Source organism: Barbus barbus, assembly GCF_936440315.1.
Source record: "Barbus barbus genome assembly, chromosome: 6".
Lineage (NCBI taxonomy): Eukaryota > Metazoa > Chordata > Actinopteri > Cypriniformes > Cyprinidae > Barbus > Barbus barbus.
Window position 1 is genome coordinate 2,786,473 of NC_136734.1, and position 20,947 is coordinate 2,807,419.

Consider the following 20,947-nt stretch of genomic DNA (forward strand, 5'->3'; position numbering starts at 1 on the left):
ATTAGAAAATACGGGATTAGTTTTCATTGTTATGCTGATGATACTCAACTATATATCTCAACAAGACCAGATGAAACTTTTAAAATATCTAAGCTAATAGATTGTGTAAAAAATGTAAAAGATTGGATGACCAATAATTTCCTCCTATTAAATTCAGATAAGACAGAGATATTACTTATTGGACCAAAAAACAGTAGCATCTCTTGGATTACAATATACAACTAGACGGATGCACTGTCACGTCCTCTAAAGTCAAAAATCTGGGTGTTATATTAGACAGCAACTTGTCCTTTGAAAATCCTATTTCCCATGTTACAAAAACAGCATTCTTCCATCTTAGAAACATTGCCAAGCTTCGAAACATGCTACCTGTTTCTGATGCAGAAAAGCTAGTTCATGCATTCGTGACCTCTAGACTGGACTATTGTAATGCACTGCTAGGTGGTTGTCCTGCATCTTCAATAAACAAGCTACAGATAGTCCAAAATGCAGCGGCTAGAGTTCTTACCAGGTCAAGGAAATATGATCATATTACCCCAATTTTACAGTCTCTGCACTGGCTACCTATTAAGTTCCGTATCATTTACAAAATATTATTACTTGCCTATAAGGCCCTAAATGGTTTAGCTCCTGCGTACCTAACTCGTCTTCTACCACGCTACAATCCAACGCGCTCCCTAAGGTCGCAAAACTACTTTTGGTAGTACAAAGTCCACTAAAGGAGGTAGAGCTTTTTCACATTCGGCTCCCAAACTCTGGAATAGCCTTCCTGATAACGTTCGGGGTTCAGACACACTCTCTCTGTTTAAATCTAGATAAAAGACACATCTCTTTAGCCAAGCATTCACATAATGCGTCTTATAATCTTGTACTGCAGTTATATCTGATCAAATGTACATTATTATTATTCTTTAGCTTGGGTTGAACAAATCATTTTTGCTTAGATGGAACAGCAGCTACGCTAATTATGTCTCTATTTGTTTCTCTGTTTCTGGATTAACATCCCATGATAACTAGGAATTACAGAAGCTTCAGTCTGGATCCAACCCTTAAATGATCTGAGATGACCAAACACCTGAGAAAAGATAATGCCAACCCCTCTCAGAGGATGCCAACGCTCAGACAACATACAGAATTACCACATTTTGCCATAAGTTAAATATATTAAGGTTCTGCAATATATAAATATATTGTGGAAACTTAATTTCCTGTAGAGCTGCTTTGCAACGATTTGTATCGTAAAAAGAGCTATACAAATAAACTTGAACTTGAAGAACTGGTTTTCTACCTTCTTGATCTTGGGTCCATCAAACTCTTCGTCCTCAAAATCAGGGTCGTCCATGACAAATGAAAGCATCTGCTGAGCGACTGGAGGCCCTTGGTCTGAATCCAAGTCGGCCTGAACAGTGCCTCCTGTCTTCAGACCTTGTCGCTGCACTGCAGGTCCTGCTGTGGTTTTCAGGCTTTGGGGTCTCTCAGCTGGTTTAGACTTGGTTTGCAGCTGTTTGACAGAATTCACTGTAGATCTAGAATCGAAAGTCAGATTCCACAGAAAATATGAGGAAACAACATCTTGACTCCAAATAATTATTCATTAAATCTGAGATCTATCCATCTATCTATCTATCCGTCCAGCCATATATCCCCCAATCATCCATCCATCTAGTATCTATCCATCCATCCATCTTGTATCTATCCATCCATCCATCCATTCATCCATCTAATATCTATCTATCCATCTATCGCTCTGTCATTTTATCTATCAATCTAGCTCTCTATCATCTCTCTATCCATCTCTCCATCTATCTATCTATGGAAATCTCAAGAAATGGAAATATCAAGAAATGAAAATTGGCTGTGCCTTCATTAAGAGTGATTTAATTAAAGTAAATTAGACAAGTCTCTCTCTGCTGACGGAATTATTTCTGTTTCGGAAGCTCATCAACAGTGAGGGAAATTAATTAAAAACATACTTATTAATTAAAAAATCTTCAGGAACTTGTGGTCAGGTCTCAACACGTCTGCATCTCACTGAAGCCTTTCTATTAAAAGTATGATGCATTTGACACATCTGCATGCGGCTTCGTACCCCTTTGACTTTGGGCCCGAGCCGATGCCTTTGTGCCGGGCAGCAGAGGACAGAGATGAATCTTCCTCCTCTTCATCACTCGTGAGGGTGACGCTCATGCTCGGGACCACCGCTTTAACGGCAGGCTGGGACAACGCTCTGTCATCCGGATCTAAATCATCCTGGAAGCCGGAGACCAGAGGATTTCCCCGTCCCTCTCCATCACTGAGGAAAAGACAGAAACATGAGATTTTCAAACTCATTTACTTTCTCAATAAATGCCCCTGCTCTTTTTCTGTGATCAATGCATTAGTCTTTAGTGTAAAATAAAAATGTTTGCATGGTTCTTTTTCACTGTTCCTCAAAATTCTCTACTTTCTTCATCTCAAAAAAAAAACCCCAACTCATTCTGAGGCAGAAAAATCATGTTGATCTGAGGAAATTAAAAATCCCATCTGTAATCCTGTCCAGTCTGCATATGAGCTGCTGAAATTACTACAGTAATACTCAGACAAGCTAGAGATGATTTTTGCTTTTAGAAATAAACTGCATGTTATCACAGCTCACCTATCACTGTCCAGGATGGGAGCTGATGCTGGAGGTTTGTTCTTTGATCTAACTGCTGTTCTACCATCTTCCAGAAAGGTCCGGTCCAGGCCCACCTCTGGCACAAAGTCATCCACACTCCGCACCTTTCCAGAGGGCTTCGGGTCTTCAGAGCCTGTAGATTCTGATGAAAATAAAAGACCAGAAAAGGGTTTAAAATGAATGCATGCAATAAGCCAACTGCTTTTCTAGCTTCATGGCAACAGGTCAACATTTGCACATTTACACAGTTTAACAAAATGCATGTTTATTGAAATCATATTAATTGTGTAATGGCGAGATGCACAAATTGTTACGCTCCAGCAAAGATCAGATATTTATAACATATTTACAACTAAAACATATTTGACCATTACAGATTGTTCATGTTATTAAATTCTATTAAACCTTTATTATTAAATTTTTTTTAATATAAATGTAACGTTATTAGGTTAGTCTGTCATTACACCACAAGCAAACAAAAGAAAAATATTTTATGAAACAATATATTTTTAAAATTGCATTAATATAAAATGCAAGAATACACAACTACAAAGATCATGTATTTATACCTGAAACATACTTGACCATTACAGAATTTTCCTGTTATAAAATTCTATTTTACATTTATTATTAATTATTATAATTATTATAAAAAGGTTAATGTAAACAGAACATAATTTGCTAAATCTGGCAATAAACTGCAAGCATAAAAAATTATTAATTAATAAAAAAAATGGCAAATTTTTATTTTTTTTTAAAAACCATCAAGATATTCCGGCATTATAACATTAATGTTGTGACAATCAAGCTCATTTCCTCAAAAAATTCTCATTAAAAATCTTATTCCTTTAATGCAGACCTGGGCATTGTACGGTCCTCTGGCTTTCCTTGATCGGCCCGCATGAGGTAATTCGTGAATCGTGAATTAAAAAAGTCAATCGCAAATAGGCCTAGGTGTAATTACACAATACAACCGAACTGCTTTTATTTTCAAGGCAACAGCTTTGTTTCCTGATTATGAAACAACTTTAAATCAGTTCGAAACTGATTTTATTTCTCATAAAACTCATAAAAACAACAAAACGTTGCTTTTGTAAAATAATGAAAGCATGACGCACTTTCTGCCATCTCTGAAGCTGGAGCACGTCAGAAAAAAGAACCGAAACTCAGCAGCGCACGGCTGCCTCACAGACATGTGAAATAGGCTATATCTATAGAAAGTTTAAAATGTCTACCTTTAAACCAACCAATTCAAAAACAAAGATTTCCTGATTATTGTAATCTGTATGAAGCTTGCATTTCTCTCTAAAGGCATGTCCAGAGATGAGAGAGAATGAATAAATAATTAAAATATCCCCCCCCCCCCCCCCCCCCCCAACACATTCATAATCATTAGGCGACTTTTGCCTGACTTGTGCGGAATTGAAGCTCATTGGATTATTAGCTTTAATACAAACATGTGATTAATTAATGACTTGAACAACTAGTTAAGTTGTTGGGGGCAGCCCTATTAAATACCAGCTAGACGTCTCTGTTAAAGTTTTTAAAGCATTTTAGCTACGCATTTCCATTGTCGGATAAATTCCGCTTTCAGAGCGGTCACGTCTGTAACTGAGAGATGTCCATTGATTTTTCTTCTGAAACACAAAAACAAATTGATTTAAATAAAAATATATTTTATGTTGTGAATAGCCAACCCTTTCCATTCGGCAGATATTGTTGCTTCTGGGCTGTGTATTGTAAATCACAGAAAGTCTACAAATAGGCCTACGTTGTCTCCCAAAACCTCAGGTGTTTTTTTGTCACGTCCGAAACGCATGTGTAGCCCATCCTATTTTCTTCATCGTTTATAGACTGATACTTTACTGCTGCCTGGACTCTATTTTCAGCGGTTTAGAAAAATATAAAGAGATGGTCCAATATAGCTATTGGTAATGAATACATCGATGAGAATGTGTGTTTCAGGTTTTGACTGCAAACGTCACATCCATAATCTTTGAAATACTTGATTTTTTTGTTCAAAATTGTGATGATTTATAGAGAGATATAAAATATATTGGGCAGAACTTAATTAAGTGTATTGGTCCGGCCCTCTGCAACCACCCAAATTTCTCATGTGGCCCCTTGGGAAAATTATTTGCCCACCCCTGCTTTAATGTAATACAGTAATAAATACAGTAGTTAGCCTGATTATTTTGATTAAAATAAGCAATACAACTTTCAGTACAAGTAATTATATTTTAATAATAATGGGTGGTGATGGCGCAGTGGATAAGACACATGCCTTTGGTGTGAGAGACCCGGGTTCGAATCCACTGTGAGACACCAATGTGTCCCTGAGCAAGACACTTAAACCCTAGTTGCTCCAGAGGCGTGCGACCTCTGACATATATAGCAATTGTAAGTCGCTTTGGATAAAAGCATCAGCTAAATGAATAAATGTAAACGTAAATAATACTACAAACTCACAAAAAAGTTAAAAGTCCAGGGCTGCATTTCCCAAAAGCACTGCAAGTTGATCGTAGCTCCGTTGGTGGCAATGGGTCTGCAATGTACGATGCTTTTGGGAAACGCAGCCCAGTTTTGGTCCTAAAATTTCACCAAAACACATGAAACGTAGTATGGAAATTAATATATGAATATTATCTCAAACCTGGACCATCTGTGAAGCTGAATGAGTGATTAATGATCATTTATGATATTGTGGCACCTTTAATACCAGTTTAGACATATGGCGAATTGGATCAGCATTCCCCAGAACAAAAGGGACATTTTATGAAACCAAACAAAAAACTAAATTAAGAAAGCTAAATATTTGCATATGGTTTTTTGAATATAAAACGTAATGCAACATGATTATAGCCATTTTACACACTTTCAGTTTCTATGTGTTGACAGGAAGTGCATTAGCGTCCTTCTGATCTGCCCCCTCCCCAGGATCTGCAATGCAGCAGCAGATGCACTGGTGCAGAGCTGCGTGTGTTTGTCAGTCCACCGGTCTCTGTGATGACTGTGTAGCGGCGGCTCCAGTGTTGCCTGATAATATCTCATCGGTATTCAGTATACAAGGCAATGAATGTAGTCCCTGGACGACAGCCCCTCTTTACCTCAGTTCATAAAGTCACATTAGCAAACCTATACGCACGCACACGCACACTATGGCACTGTGTAACTTAAATGTTGTAAAGGCCTACAGCAGAGTTTGCCTCGCTTCAAGCCAAGGTACATATTGTATGTAATAGAGCATTCAAGTCCTCCTGGGTATTTCATTTTTATGAGTTGGCAAGTTGTGATTACAAAATGAGTTCAGAGTTCACAAATAATTCAGCAGATTTTTAACTCTACTTCCACAAAATGATGAATAAAGCATGTGCACGAGGTGTGTTTTTGCCTTTTCATGTTTTTATTCGATTTACTAAGGTGCTGTAAATCAAATTGTTATATATTCTAATGGTAACTGTACAGTACTATCATATTTTGTACAGTACATGCAACTACAACTTTTCATTATTTGACATAAATTAAACATAAACCTAAATAAAAGAAACTTTAATTCACTGTATTTTAGCTAGTTGCCAAGGCATAATTTCTCATTTTCATTTAGTTTAACCTGAAATGCTAAAATAACTAAAACTGAAATTAAAAAGCAATAACTTCATACAAAACTTTAAAAACATGAATAAAAATGATGAACACACACAAAACAATTACTCATATTTTAAGCAAAATGAAAATGAAAAGAGTAAATATATATTAAAAAAAAAAAAAGTATTGAACGAACAATTAGGTTTCAAGCACAAACTACTTAATTCTGTTCAATTTCACAGAAAACAAGATGTTATATCTTACATTTTCATCTCAAGTAAATGTATAATGATTTAAGGATGGTTAGGTATTCGTACTGGAAAACAAAAATGAAAAACTGAGATGCAACATTTAATGCCATGACTTTGAATTTAAGATTTTCTGCTCCAATTTAAGTTCTTGATTTGTGGAGGGGTGAATTAAGACCTGCAAAAACCCTTTATTAATAAAAACTATTATATCAACAATACTACAATAACAGTGTTCTGTACTGACCTGGTTTGTCTGGTGACGCCTCTGCAGCGGACGATCCGAACAGGCGTGAGATGAAGCCTCGTTTCTGGGCAGGAGGAGGCGCGGGTACCGGTGCTGCGGGCGAAGGCTCCAGGGTTTGAGATGGTGTCAGGGGTACATGGGCGCCTGTGGTCTGGGTGGGAGGGTGTGGTATAGATGGCGGCGGTGGAGGGGCGGATTGTGTCTGGAGCTGGACAGGGGCCTGTGGGGTGCTGGGGCTGGAGTTACTGGGGGAGGCGGCACTGGGCAGCACTACAGGGGACTGGGAGCCTGAGGACGGGCTCTGGCCATTAGAGGGCGCCGGAGAGCCGTAAGCTTTGCGTGCCACCATCATCTCAAGAAATCTGGAAAAACAGCAGTGAAATTTGGAAAATGATGGTTGGATGACATTCTTGGCTTAATGGGTGGCTCCAAAATCTTTTTTAGCCAAATCCCTTACACATGAAATATTTACGTGAAGTACCCCCTGATATTGTTAATATTTCCATATTTATGTTTAATTAATTGATATTATTAATAACAACAACAACACAATAATATATATATATATATACATACACATATTAGTGCTGTCAAATGATTAATCACGATTAATCGCATGCAAAATACAAAAAGTTTTTGTTTACATAATATGTGTGTGTGGTGTGTATATTTATTATGTATATAAAATACAAACACATGCATGTATACATTTAAGAAAAATATGTTATGCTTATATATTAAATATATTTACATATGATTTAAAATATAAGAATATAAATATATAAATGTATATGCATGTAAATATTTTCCAAATATACGCTGTGAGTGTATGTATATATATATATATATGTGATGAGGTTTACACTCACATGTCATAGTTCTGGTCCTCGGTCTCCTGCTGAACACTGAGCTCTTCTAGCATGGCATCGATGTCAAGCTGATTTGTCTCCAGTTGCCGTAATAGAGTCTCCCTCTGCAAACACAAGCACACCACATCAAGCATACTGTAAACTCACAGTACATCAACACTGACCTAATTTTTACTCAAGTAAACACTTTCCTGCTTTATTATTTCTAAATTAGCAGGAGGACTGGAAATTAATGTGTAGAGAAATATGCAAACCTTCAAGCTGCCAGCTCAACTATTTCTGAAATACACAGCCTAACCAATAACCAGGGGTGCACAGGTGTGTATGTATGACCAAAATAAAAATACTCTGGGTAAATAAGTTCAGACCGCTCATTTGCGACAGCTGTTAATGCACAATCACCGTTTTAGATAAACTAACTGTAATACTGTACATGACTTCCATTCAAACCAAATGTATAACTCTAGGCTATACATTGCCGGGTACAAAGCAAAATGCAAAACTGTGACATTTCATTCGCGTACGCACTTTACTCGGCAGAGCTAAAACAGGCAGTGCATATACTTACTCGACGGCAACCCGCCAAAATAAAAGCCTGCTGATTATAGGTTTAAAAATGTTCAGAAATCATTAAAAAAAGGATAGGAAAGAAATGAAAATATAAATATTAGCATTGTATTTTTTTAAACACTGTAAAATTTTTATTTTTATTTAATACTCATATACTTAATACTCACTTTTATTTAAAAATATAATCGTATTATCAAAGTTTATTATTATATTATGATTTTTACATTTTAAAAAACTAAAAGTGCAATAATACTATTATTATTATTTTTTTGACTTTTTTGAAATAGTTATATTTAATGGGTCACACTATGTGCAGGGTGAGCACCAAACCAAATCTCCAGGTGCTCTCTTGAAAACTAGACTGAAAAACTTGTGCACCCCGGCCAATAACTGTTCTTAACTGGACAGAACTGATACTTGGGGTTAGAAGTTTGTTCAAAGTCATGTAAGTTAGAAGTGGCCTTTAAACTTTGACTGAAAAAGATAGCAAGGAGAGGAAAACAGATCTCGGCACAGCACTGAAATTTTCATGAGCTTGACATGCTGTGCTCGACGGACTGATTGATTCTGAGGAGCGGGATTTGCATCACGTTTACTGCAGCAAGTCTGAACAACTTAGTCAAGCTGCTCTACCGAAAACACTATTCACAAATAATAAACACTCCTGTAGAACAGGAGAAGATCTAACAGTGTCCTACAGACAAAAGAGTCATAAACAGACTTGTTAAATAACCAAACCAGAACCAGAACCCCATGGCAGCATCCTGATATGGTATCTATTACTTTTATGAGCTATAGAGGTTGCATGAATTTATGATCTTGTACGACTGGTTAATTAAACTCTCCAATAGGATCAATAAAATACATTAAACTGAAACCAGTCCTCCAACCTGCTGACTACAGTGTAACCTCAGGAAGAACCTGAGATGCTGACACATAAGACAAAGCAGTCGCCATTGATCCCCGGGCTAATTTCAACCTACCTTATTAATTAATGCCATTCAGTCAGTCTCCAGAAACGCATAGCGAGAATACAAATAAAGGAAGGACTTTAACTCTACTGCTAAAGCAGGGGTGCTCAAGTCTGCTCCTGGTGGTCCACAGCTGCCTACCGAGTGCTCTCGAGAAGGCCTTGCTGTAACATTTGACCAATTAATTTCCATAACTTTTGTGATTAATAAGGGTGCTTTTACTGTTAACTAAAACTAAAAGTAAAACAAAAATTATAATAAAAAAAATCACTTTCAGTAACTGAAATATAATAAAATATAAATATCAGATGAAAAACATTGGCAACTAATTTAAATAAAATAAGTTTTAGTTGAAGTACTAAGACAAATTAAAAATTTTAAATAAAAGCTAAATAGAAATATATAAAAAAATAATACTAATAAAAATGTCAAAAGTACATGACAAAAATATTAAAATGTTAAGATAAAATTCTTCAATTAAAATGAAAACTGAAAATATGAATATAAAATTCAAAATATGAATAAATACTATAAAAATATTAAAATAATACAAATATCACTGGTTTATTTAAATTTAAATTGATTAAAACAAAGCAAAAAAGTGTGTAGAGAGGAGATTTAACTTTTTAAATCTTAACTAATATCAATTTATAGCTGACAGAATATTTATTATTTTTATTAAAAAATAAAAACGGAATTTTTGATGGAATTTTTCCTTAAAGACTTCAAAGATTTCATTAATTCCTGTGACTCTTCCAGGTCAGGAAATCACAATTTAAAATAGTCTCATATGTCTAGGTTTTCAATGTCTAGGTTTTCATCTCTGACTTTGAGAGTTTCCTCTGACCTGCAGCTGCAGGAATGGGATGTTGAAGAAGCGATGGAGGTATTTGAGACCAAAGCCGTTTTTCATGGAGGACTCGGCATAGTGGATGTAGGAGGAGCCCGGCGGTCTAAAATGAAAAAGGATTATGAGATTAGGGAAAAGTTGGCTGATACGTGACAGACATACATTATTCATAAGAGCTTTGCATGGTATATTTGGAGCCATTTTAACTTAAACTTTAAAAAGAAAAAAAGGTCATCAGCAACAGTTTTTTCTGTGTAGGTTATTCATGAAAGACAGATTTTCCCAGTATTTATTAAAATACTTGTTATTCCCATTGCGTGATTCATTAGCATAAATTGCTAAATTGTTTCACGTGGGCAAAACACTTCATTTTCAAGGTCAGATAATTAAGGAGGAGAAACTTTTAAGCTAACTGTGCAATTTTAATTTGTTAAAATGCTTTCTCATTTGTAGATTGGCTTACTGGAAAACGTTAACAGACAAAATGATACTTTGATATTTTTTTAGCCATCTGACATATAAACTTCTGGTTCAACCAATGGCATGAGTTTGAGGCGAGACTACCTGTTTGAAACTTAAATTGTACACATTTCAGGATTTGAATGAATTAGACATGCTTTTTGATTACTAGCATTTAATTTAGCCTTTAAAACAGAATCCACTAAATTGGAAAAATGGAATTTGGGGAAAAAAATCAAACTAAATCTAGTAAAAAAAATTAAATATTTTACAGGGCCCAACTTCAAGCATGGAGTTGGAATAAGATGGTCCGTAAGCCCCTTGTATTGATTGTTCATCTTGAACTGCCCACCTGTTCAGACTGGTGATGAAGTCTCTGATGTCGTCGGGTAAGATGACCCTGTGCTCGCCCATGTCCCGCTGGTTACCCAGGACACACACTGGGATGTGTGTCGGCACTTTTGGCAACTCCCTAAGGATGTAGTTGAACGTCCTACAGCAAAAACAAGAGTCTGTGATTCATATGAAACATACTTTGACGTGTAATGTACAATTTTATACATAGACATATCTCTTAGATACACATTTATAAACCAAAAATATATCTCTGTATCTAAAAATGTGAGTTTTAACATTTAGTGCAGTTTGGGATTAGGGCTAGGCGATATATAGCATGCGTTTGTCATGAGCATCTCGTCAGTAAAGCCAGTTCTGTGATTAGCGGTAAATCTCCATCACCTGCTTTCAGATGGAGCAGCATTTAATACACAATTGGTAGAAGAAAACAATTGGTAAGACACTACTCCGTGAAGGACTGAAATCCTGCAGCGCCCGCAAGGTCCCCCTGCTCAAGAAAGCACATGTACAGGCCCCTCTGAAGTTTGCCAATGATTCAGAGCAGAACTGGGTGAAAGTGTTGTGGTCAGATGAGACCAAAATTCAGCTCTTTGGCATCAACTCAACTCGCCGTGTTTGGAGGAGGAGGAATGCTGCCTATGACCCCAAGAACACCATCTCCACCCTCAAACATGGAGGTGGAAACATTATGCTTTGGGGGTGTTTTTCTGCTAAGGGGACAGGACAACTGCACCACACCAAAGGGACGATAGACGGGGCCATGTACCGTCAGGGCCAGGGCATTGAAGCCACCAGGGCATTGAAAATGGGTCGTGAATGGGTATTCCATCATGACAATGACCCAAAACACACAGTCAAGGCAACAAAGGAGTGGCTCAAGAAGAAGCACATTAAGGTCCTGGAGTGGCCTAGCCAGTCTCCAGAACTTAATCCCATTGAAAATCTGTGGAGGGAGCTGAAGGTTCGAGTTGCGAAACGTCAGCCTCAAAACCTTAATTACTTGGAGAGGATCTGCTAAGAGGAGTGGGACAAAATCCCTCCTGAGATGTGTGCAAACCTGGTGGCCAACTACAAGAAACATCTGACCTCTGTGATTGCCAACAAGGGTTTTGCCACCAAGTACTAAGTCATGTTTTGCGAAGGGGTCAAATACTTATTTGACTCATTAAAATACAAATCAATTTGAAAAAATTTTGAAATGCGTTTTTCTGGATTTTTTTGTTGTTATTCTGCCTCTCACTGTTCAAATAAACCTACCATTAAAATTATAGACTGATCTATATTGTCAGCGGGCAAACGTACAAAATCAGCAGGGGATCAAATATTTTTTTCCCTCCTCTCTATAATAAAAAATAAAGATAAATAATTAAATAACAAAAATTGCTATATAAAAATAATATAAAAACATATAATAAAATAATATGTAATGCTAAAGTATAAATATGATAAAAATTTATATAATATGTGTGTGTGTATATATATTTAAGGAACCAAGTTAAAGAGACATGAAACATGAAAAGTCATGATTTACTGTAGGTTTCTTTCTTCTGTTGAGCACAACAGAAGATACTTAGAAGAATGGCGGTAGCCAAACAGTTGACATTAGACACTAACTTCCATATTATGCAAAAAAAATACTATGGAAGTCAATGGCTACTGTCAACGGTTTGGCTACCAACATTCTTCAAAATATAATTTTTGTTCAATACAAGAAAGAATCTTGTACAAGTCTGAAACTTGGGGGTGAATAAATGATGGCAGAACTTTACTTTTTGGGTGAACGATCCTTTTAAGGCAGATAGAAATCATCACAACTAGCATATCTCATATATGTTAGATCATTCTTGTTAAGCAACGCACAAAGAATGTGACACTGATTAAATTTGGTATAAACAGCTAAAATGTACACACAGGTGACAACAAGGCTCCCAGGAGCACAAAAGCAATTGTTAAGGCAAAAAAAACACAGCCCTATCAATAAAGCACAGTCCAGGTTTGCAAACAAGAGGCACCTGTGATGCTGTGCTTGGGTCAAAAAGGAAAGAGCCATTGGCAGAATGCAAGGCAGATCCAATGAGCAGAGATAAACAGAGTCAGAACCTTTAAGAGCCACTGGGCTGCAGGTATTGGTTTCTTTGCTTTCTTTGTTCCTCGACTCTGAGAATGAGATACTGAGACGCTCAATGACCCGATGTAACGCAACGCCCAGTTCTGGCACCTGATCCTGACCACAGAACAAAAAGAGCGACAACGGGGTGGGAAAGGAGTGTTGGAGGAACAGGAGAGCGAGACGGAGAATGAATGAGGGGTTTGGAGAGAGTGAATGTGGGGAAAATCAGAAAGAAAGGCAGATTCCTTACCACTGTTTGGTGATGTCGAACATCATGATCACACCGTTACAGTTCTTATAAACATCCAGGAACTCTGCATCGAGAGCCATCTCGGTTTCCGACTGCACAGAGAGCAAAACAACTCCAAGATTACTAAAATTACATCTTGTTTCCAGCTGAATGAACATTAAAATCAGCTTACAGACTACATTGAGACTTTTGAGATGTCAAATGATTATTAACAAATCAAATGTACTACATAATGCATTTTTCATTCAGTCAAAACAAAACTTTGAAGTATTAATAACCTGGCAATTGTCCAGCAGATTTACACTTCCATCCATAAGTTTGTTGTTGGTAAGTTTTTAATTTAATTTAAAGAATTCCATTGTTCAAAAGTAACAGCAAAAACATTCATAATGTTACAAAAAGATTTCAAATAAATGCTGTTCTTTTGAAATTGGAACAAAAAAATATGAAGCAGCACAACTGTTTTCAACATTGCTAATAACCAGAAATGTTTCTTGAGCAGCAAATCAGCATATTAGAATGATTTCTGAAGGATCAAGTGACACTGAAGACTGGCGTAATGATGCTGAAAAAATTCAGCTTTGCAACACAAAAATAAATCACATTTTCTAATAGAAAACAGTCATTTTAAATTGTATTACATTTCACTGTTGTGCTATATTTCTGATTAAATGCAGCCTTGTTCAACACAAGAGACTTTCAAAATCTTACCAACTCCAAACTTCAGTGTACAAACAGTAGTGTAACTGCCTACAATTATTTCTTGTTTAACAAATACCTCCTGAGGTTCATTTTCCAATTTCAGATTCTCTCCATGTCTTTTCCCTTTCCCTGCAGTAGTTGAAGAAACATGGATATTACAATTAGGTAACTGTGAGTCTGAGATGCGAGAAGAGTAATATTCATATTCTTACCCATCCAGTATCCACCAAAGCAGCCAAACTATAATTCTGCTGTCCTCTTACATAAGTTGCCTTGAGCCTTTACACATTTTTACAAGACTGCTGGAACCCTGACTATTTTAAACAACTTCACAGTCACAGCAATCTATAAGTAATATATTACTCTTATTAGTACTAATACTATTATAATATAAATTGCATTTAGGGTACACATTTAATCAGTTCATGCATACCCATGGAATCGAACCCATGACCTTGGCGTCGCTATTGTCCGGGTTTGACAGTACTTAAACATAGCTCAAATATTATATTTTAAGGAGAACAAACTAAGGTATACATAAACTTGCAGAGTTATGCATTATTTTTTTTTTTGTAGAAACACATCTCACACCTTGTTCCCAGAAACCACATTATTCAGTATGACGTCATGTTAATATAGTATTCAATATCTTATTTCAATATTTACATGTGTATAAATGATAAAAGGCAAAAGCAAATATGAATCAACAGCAGCAGCTTCCTGTGCAAATATGTTCATGGTAACCACAGTTTACTCCTATAGTTACTATAGATGTTGTTACTACTATAAAACCATCATAAACTCATATGGGTTCACATTCAGTGTAATATAGCCAATCTTTCTCACAATTACATTGGATAACAGTAGTGGCTAAAGACAAACTTTTAACAACACCTTGAATGTGGTATTTGGATGAGAACTATGGTTACCATGGTAAATGTTTGCAGGTAACAACTACTAATTCACAAAGAGTGTAAATAGAAAATGCAGGTAGACTTAAGAGTATTATTATTGTTGATCATAATTTAAAAATCAACTGAATTTTCAATTCATGCATCATTTATGAACTTTTAAAAGGGGGCTGTTTGAAATAACGTTTACATTGTAGAAGATGGTTCTGGAAACAATTTCAAAAATGCATACAAAATGTGATCCATTATAAATAAAACATATCACATGCCCCCTATTAAAATAAATGTACTGTGGGAAAAATGTGCTCATCTGATTTAAATGCAAGTCCACACTAGGGTCTAATAATAGCACAAGCTACTGAAGGTAAGGTCTATTTTGAGCACGGTTTTATAGTAAAAGAAGAGAGGTGAAGATCACTGCACAAACACACACACAAACTGTTTAATGTTTGACTAACAGTTCTCACCTACACCTTCTGGAGGAGGAAGCTTTTGCCCTTTGAGTATTTGCAGACCATAAGAAAAGAAGTAAAATACATTGCATCTTTTTCCTTTACAGATAGCTGCAAACATACTGAAATTACCATTTAATTAGGTCTGCATTTTTCAGTGCAAATCTTTCAAGTACTTATTTCTCTGCAAATAAAATTTAGTTTGGAGTTCACACATTGAATTGCCACACCAGCTAACTTGTACTAACTAGGGCAAGTGCCGTGTCACTAGTACCAGAGTGCTTCCTAAAGACTCACCTTTATCTACCACATCCCAGACTTCAACTTTCACTACATCATCTGTTGCTGTGGGGCAAAAATCAAAGCAAGAACAAAATACAGTCAGAAATATTGTCAATAGGTTCTGATACTTCACAAAATATGACCTAGTATTTCTCTTTTCTGATAGGGAAGTCTATTTATATAAATTATTTTAGATCACTGGCAAGATCTTTGAATATAAACCACTTCCCTTCATAAAAGACCACCTAACCAGCGGTGAGCCAGAAATGAGTCGCAGGTCTGTGCTGAAAGGGTTGCAGACAGCAAGAGCATGTATTAGACTGAAATCTAATAACATATTTGGCCCAGTGATTGCTTAATGTGTTTGGCTGGTAAATCGCATGTGGGTTATTGTGTATGCTTCTGCAAAATTACATTTTGTCCTATTTTGATTTTAAGGACATTTTTGTTTACTTTTGCAACAATTTTGAATGAATTAATGGTTCTGTGTTGGGTTGAATATCCTGATATTCACCAAAATAAAAATTCTGGGCCAAAAACAGAAAATTTAGGATGCCTTTGGCCTGAAAACCTAAAATGACTTTAAAAATATATATTTAAAAATATTTTTTGTATAAGTGTATATTGCACCATTTTTTTTTTTTTTACCAAAATAGAAATTAAAATTTAGCTGAAAACTGAAAACAAAAATACATTTGATTTAATATTCAATTAAATATTTATTTAATAATCAACAAGTTAATTAAATTGCACATGCGGACTATTTTTTATGTCAACTTTCTATTTGTAGATAAAATATAAACATTTAAATGGTGGCTGTTAAAACTTGCTATCATGACAGATTTATCAAACATATATTAAATAACGAAGACAAAAGGTTAAGTAAAAATGTAATGTAGTGCATATATTTAGTTATTTTTTTAACTATAATTAGTAGTACAGAGCAAGAGAAGATGGGCTGACCTGAAGCAGCTACAGCGATCTGTTACGACACTGTCAAAACAACATTTACTGCTTGCATTTTGTGATTTAATTGACAGAATTTGAAATCTGAGACTTTGTTTCATATTACAAAAGCTTATTGTGATTATTGGATGCCAGGTGTGCTGCAATAATGTTCAGAAAAGTTCACGTATTAACAAAAAAAAAACCAGCATAGAATAAAATATTGAGTTTGAGATTTAAGAATCCATATCAGTATCGATTAAAACCAATATTGTTAATCCAATCCTAGCATTCATACTGCTGAAATGTTCACTTATTGAGTTTATCTACATTGTGTGAATGAAATAGACACCCACACATTCAACACGCAAGTCACTATTTTGGCCAATTATTTCAGCCCTCCAAACTATTTCGGGCTGGATCTGAAAATTGCTATTTTAGCCACTGAGATTTCAGGGCATCACTAACCTAAGCTAAAAGATGACGTTATGAGGTGCATTGAGGTACAGTGCATGGGGTACTCAGCGATACTCACTTTTGTAGCTCCAGTGAATGCTTGTGACCTGGATCTCCTGCGTGGGGATGTACTCTTCCAGAAAATTTTTCCCTTGAAGCCGATGCCAAAGTGCACTTTTACCCGTGTTTCTGTCCCCACGGATGACAATTTTCACTGCGAGAGACAAGAAGACACAAGAACATTAATATGATCTAAGGAACCCCAAATGAAACAATCCCAAGTTTCAATACATAAACAATGGGCACTGATTGGAAATGGAAAGATCTAAACCAAGACAAAAAGTTTCACACCAGATTTGTACTGTATTTGTATTGAAAAATTGCACTGATGCAGCACAGTGCCAGCTATATCTACCAAAACGTGCTTTTCACAGCTGAAATGCTTGGTATCTTAGGATATCTGTGTGTCTAAAAAAAGACACCTCTACCAAGGAGAAGCGACTGGAAAAATAGGCCAGTAGGTGGGTGATCATGTATCATTCATGCATTTTTTATTAACACAGAGCCGCGGAAACAGCACGACGTGTATTCAAAGTCAGATCAATAAAGAAACACCGACTGGCTCACTGATGCAGCATCGCATGTCAAAACACAACTTCAACAAAACTCCATCACACCGGCTGCAGGCAAAGCAAGGAGCATTCAGTTACTGCATGTCTTGCTGTGCAGTAAAACACAAAGTTTCATAACAATTGTTATGATGTCTCAAATTTCCAATGCATTCATTTTTAACTTTGCATTTCATAATTGTGAGGAAAAATAAAGACAAAATAAACCTATATTTTCAGGTTTTTGCATTTTCGTAACAATTAAATCAAATTCAGATTACTGTAATGCAATAAATAAGTAAATAAAATTGCTATTCTCAATGGTGATTTTCATCGGATTTGCAATACTGTAATGCTTTTTTTTCTTCTAAAATCAGCATAAATTGAAAAACTACTAGTATATATACTTGCAATAATATATATACATATTTTTTTATTCTTTTTCTATGTATTAATTTTTAATGATTTGTGAATGAAATATGACCAAGACAAGTTCTTGAGAGATTTCATGAGTTTTGTTTCGATTTGCTTTTCAAGAACGTTTAACCTCGCGAAACAAGTTTTCCCGAGTTCTATTCAACAGTATAATACTTTAGACAAAGAAAAACTCACGCGACAAGCCTAAAAGAAAACATTGGATGTTTTCAGCACAATTGAAAACTATTTGTGAGTGGCTCTATTGAAAGAAAGTTAGATTAAACACAAAGCTCTTACTGTTATATTGTACGCCCTTGGCGAAACGCCTCTGTAGACTCTGGTTCATGGACTGCAGGCCTGCAGGAATATTTCTATCCCTGAGCTGCCCTGCTTCAGAGCCCACCAGCTTCTTCAGAGCGGTAAACATCTCGATGAAAGCCTCTTCAACAGTCCAGCAATACTAAAGCCTGGTCTTCCAGGGAAACACTCACTGCGGTGTCAAAGATTGAAGACTTCAGACTTTCTTAACCTAACATATTGATGGCACGTGTGATGTGGTCTAAAGGCCAAAAGTGGAGTCCGTCTTCAATATATATTAATGCAGTTAGCAGCAGATGTTTACTTTCTATTTCAACAGTTTACAATCCTAAAATGAGCCATTTTAGCCACTGTAACTGTTGATATCTGTCCGTACCGGTCTGCTGGCATCACCTGTGTGGGTACATCAGATACAGGAATCATAGAAACTGCCATCAGTTATACAAAAACGAACTAAATTCAGTCATCATTTACTCGCTTTCATGTCATTTCCAGTTTCTTTCTTTCATGGAGCACAGAGATGTTTACCAGTATGTTCACATTGTCCCTTTCCACAAAATGAAAGCAAAGCGACCAGAGCAAAGCACAAAAAGCATAATAAAAAAGTCCAGATTCATGTGTGCTACAGTGGTGGCCATAAGAACACTAGTATTTTGCAGGTAGGTCTCTTGAAGCGTCTTGGAGACGTTGCCACAGTTCTTCTGGATTGAGTCTGTCTCAGTTTGTTCTGTTTCTTCATGTCATTCCAGACTGGATGATGATCAGATCAGATCTCTGTGTGTTGTCAGACTCCTTGTGCAAATCAAAATCTCACTGAATTATTACAATTAATGGCAAAAATGAATGTTTGGATATGTAAACTGATATTACCTACTGACACACTGCAGCAAAAGATAGAAATAACTGACTTAAAACCATTTCTTTAGCTGGTGAAAATACTAGTGTTCTAATCATTTTGGCCACCCCTGTATATTCTTCCAAAAGCAATACAATTTGTGTCAGGAATAGACCACAATTTAAGTTTAAAAAGATACTTGCATGGAAAAGAGCAGAGTGAACATTTAAAATACTGACTAGACTGATATTTATGAATATTTATTATAACATTATAATAATTTGCATAATAATAATAATTAACAATCTGTCGGCCAAAGATTAACAATCCAATTACGAATTAAGTAGAAAAGTGTGAATATAGGTACAAATATTGGTCAAAATTATTAACGGTCTAAATCCACACTATACACATAAGAAGGAGAACTAAAATTGCATTATATTTTAAAATTGCATGATATGTTAACCTTGCATTATAAGCAAGTATTACAAGTAGAAAGAGATCTAAACATTAGAAATAATTTTACATTATTGACATATATTTTATATTTACATCATATAACCTCGAAAGCAGCATAAACATCAACACAACCTCAGATTAAGACAGACGCAGCAGATTCATAGATCAAATTAGTTATATAAACAATATGGAGCACAAAACCAGTCTTAAGTCGCTGGGGTATATTTGTAGCAATAGCCAAAAATTCATTGCATGGGTCAAAATTATTGATTTTTCTTTTATGCCAAAAATCATTAGGATATTAAGTAAAGATCATGTTCTATGAAGATATTTAGTAAATTGCCTACTGTAAATATATTGAAACTTAATTTTTGATTAGTAATATGCATTGCTAAGAACTTCATTTGAACAACTTTAAAGGTAATTTTCTCAAAATTTTCACTTTTTTTGCACCCTCAGATTCCAGATTTTCAAATAGCTGTGTCTCAGCCAAATATTGTCCTATCCTAACAAACCATACATCAATGAACAGCTTATTTATTCAGCTTTCAGATGATGTATAAATCTCAATTTCTAAAAATTGACCCTTATGACTGGTTTTGTGGTCCAGGGTCACATATGCATTTGTAGCTAACCTTAAATACTAGCTTAGCACAATAAATGACATTATACAAAACAGTTCGTATCATTTTGCTCTAAAACTAAATAAGCAGCATTTAACAGTATTCTGTTATACTGATCTAACTATCTCTCACCTGTCAGTTTGATCAGAATCACAGATGAAGCAGCTGTTAAATGCTCTTTTGCAGCTCCAGTCAGCAGAGGTTTATATTCACCTTGTAAGCTGCTAAACCTCGCTGAGCCTCTGACGGGAAAGTGTGAAAACTGTGCCAGTGAAGGCGCTCATTGATAGCTGTGTGTGTTTAGAGAGGGGAATTATTAGCGCTCGTCTGTTTGAGGGCCAGCAGCTGCTAAAGCGACGTGTCAAATACAACACAAACCGAACAGCAACGCTTCATTTCTCACTACCTCCCTACCTGGTTGACGGTCTTCGCCTGCGATATTTCAGTCACATTCTGCTGTCTGCTGGGGTTAGCGGCAGCCCGTTTTCTGTGCTGAAGGAAAACATTTCCTTAGCATCCCTCTCTCATCCCTCGAGTCCATCAGCTGTGGAATGCCGTGAGGACAGCGAGAGGGGCGCGCGACGCTTGTGCTGCAGCGCCTCGTGCGGTAGGATGATGAATAGCGGCGCTACGGCGCTAACGCCTCTAGCGATAGAATGGGATCCTGCAAAGTACAGTATCTACACTAGTCACAACAGATATAAAATATAATATATACAGTAATAAGAATATATATATATATATATATATATATATATATATATGAA

At 36.1% G+C, this 20,947-nt stretch overlaps 1 protein-coding gene across 2 annotated transcripts in view; it reads right to left on the bottom strand.

Annotated features, from left to right (window-relative positions):
- LOC306871635 (rab-like protein 6) overlaps window positions 1-20,738 on the bottom strand; it is a 28,386-nt gene extending 7,648 nt beyond the window's left edge. Inside the window, exons 1-14 of one of the 2 annotated variants that reach the window (XM_079419696.1) lie at window positions 20,595-20,738; window positions 20,313-20,470; window positions 18,243-18,656; window positions 17,000-17,134; window positions 15,535-15,582; window positions 13,951-14,003; window positions 13,173-13,264; window positions 10,808-10,948; window positions 9,994-10,099; window positions 7,606-7,709; window positions 6,737-7,098; window positions 2,636-2,798; window positions 2,090-2,293; window positions 1,289-1,526 (exon numbers count right to left, since the gene is read on the bottom strand). In XM_079419696.1, the coding sequence (XP_079275822.1) occupies window positions 1,289-1,526; window positions 2,090-2,293; window positions 2,636-2,798; window positions 6,737-7,098; window positions 7,606-7,709; window positions 9,994-10,099; window positions 10,808-10,948; window positions 13,173-13,264; window positions 13,951-14,003; window positions 15,535-15,582; window positions 17,000-17,134; window positions 18,243-18,372 (1,776 nt within the window). In that variant the 5' untranslated portion in view covers window positions 18,373-18,656; window positions 20,313-20,470; window positions 20,595-20,738. The remainder of the gene's footprint in view (window positions 1-1,288; window positions 1,527-2,089; window positions 2,294-2,635; window positions 2,799-6,736; window positions 7,099-7,605; window positions 7,710-9,993; window positions 10,100-10,807; window positions 10,949-13,172; window positions 13,265-13,950; window positions 14,004-15,534; window positions 15,583-16,999; window positions 17,135-18,242; window positions 18,657-20,312; window positions 20,471-20,594) is intronic. The other variant, XM_079419697.1, reaches the window with a different exon arrangement.
- Between the last annotated feature and the right edge of the window lie 209 nt (window positions 20,739-20,947).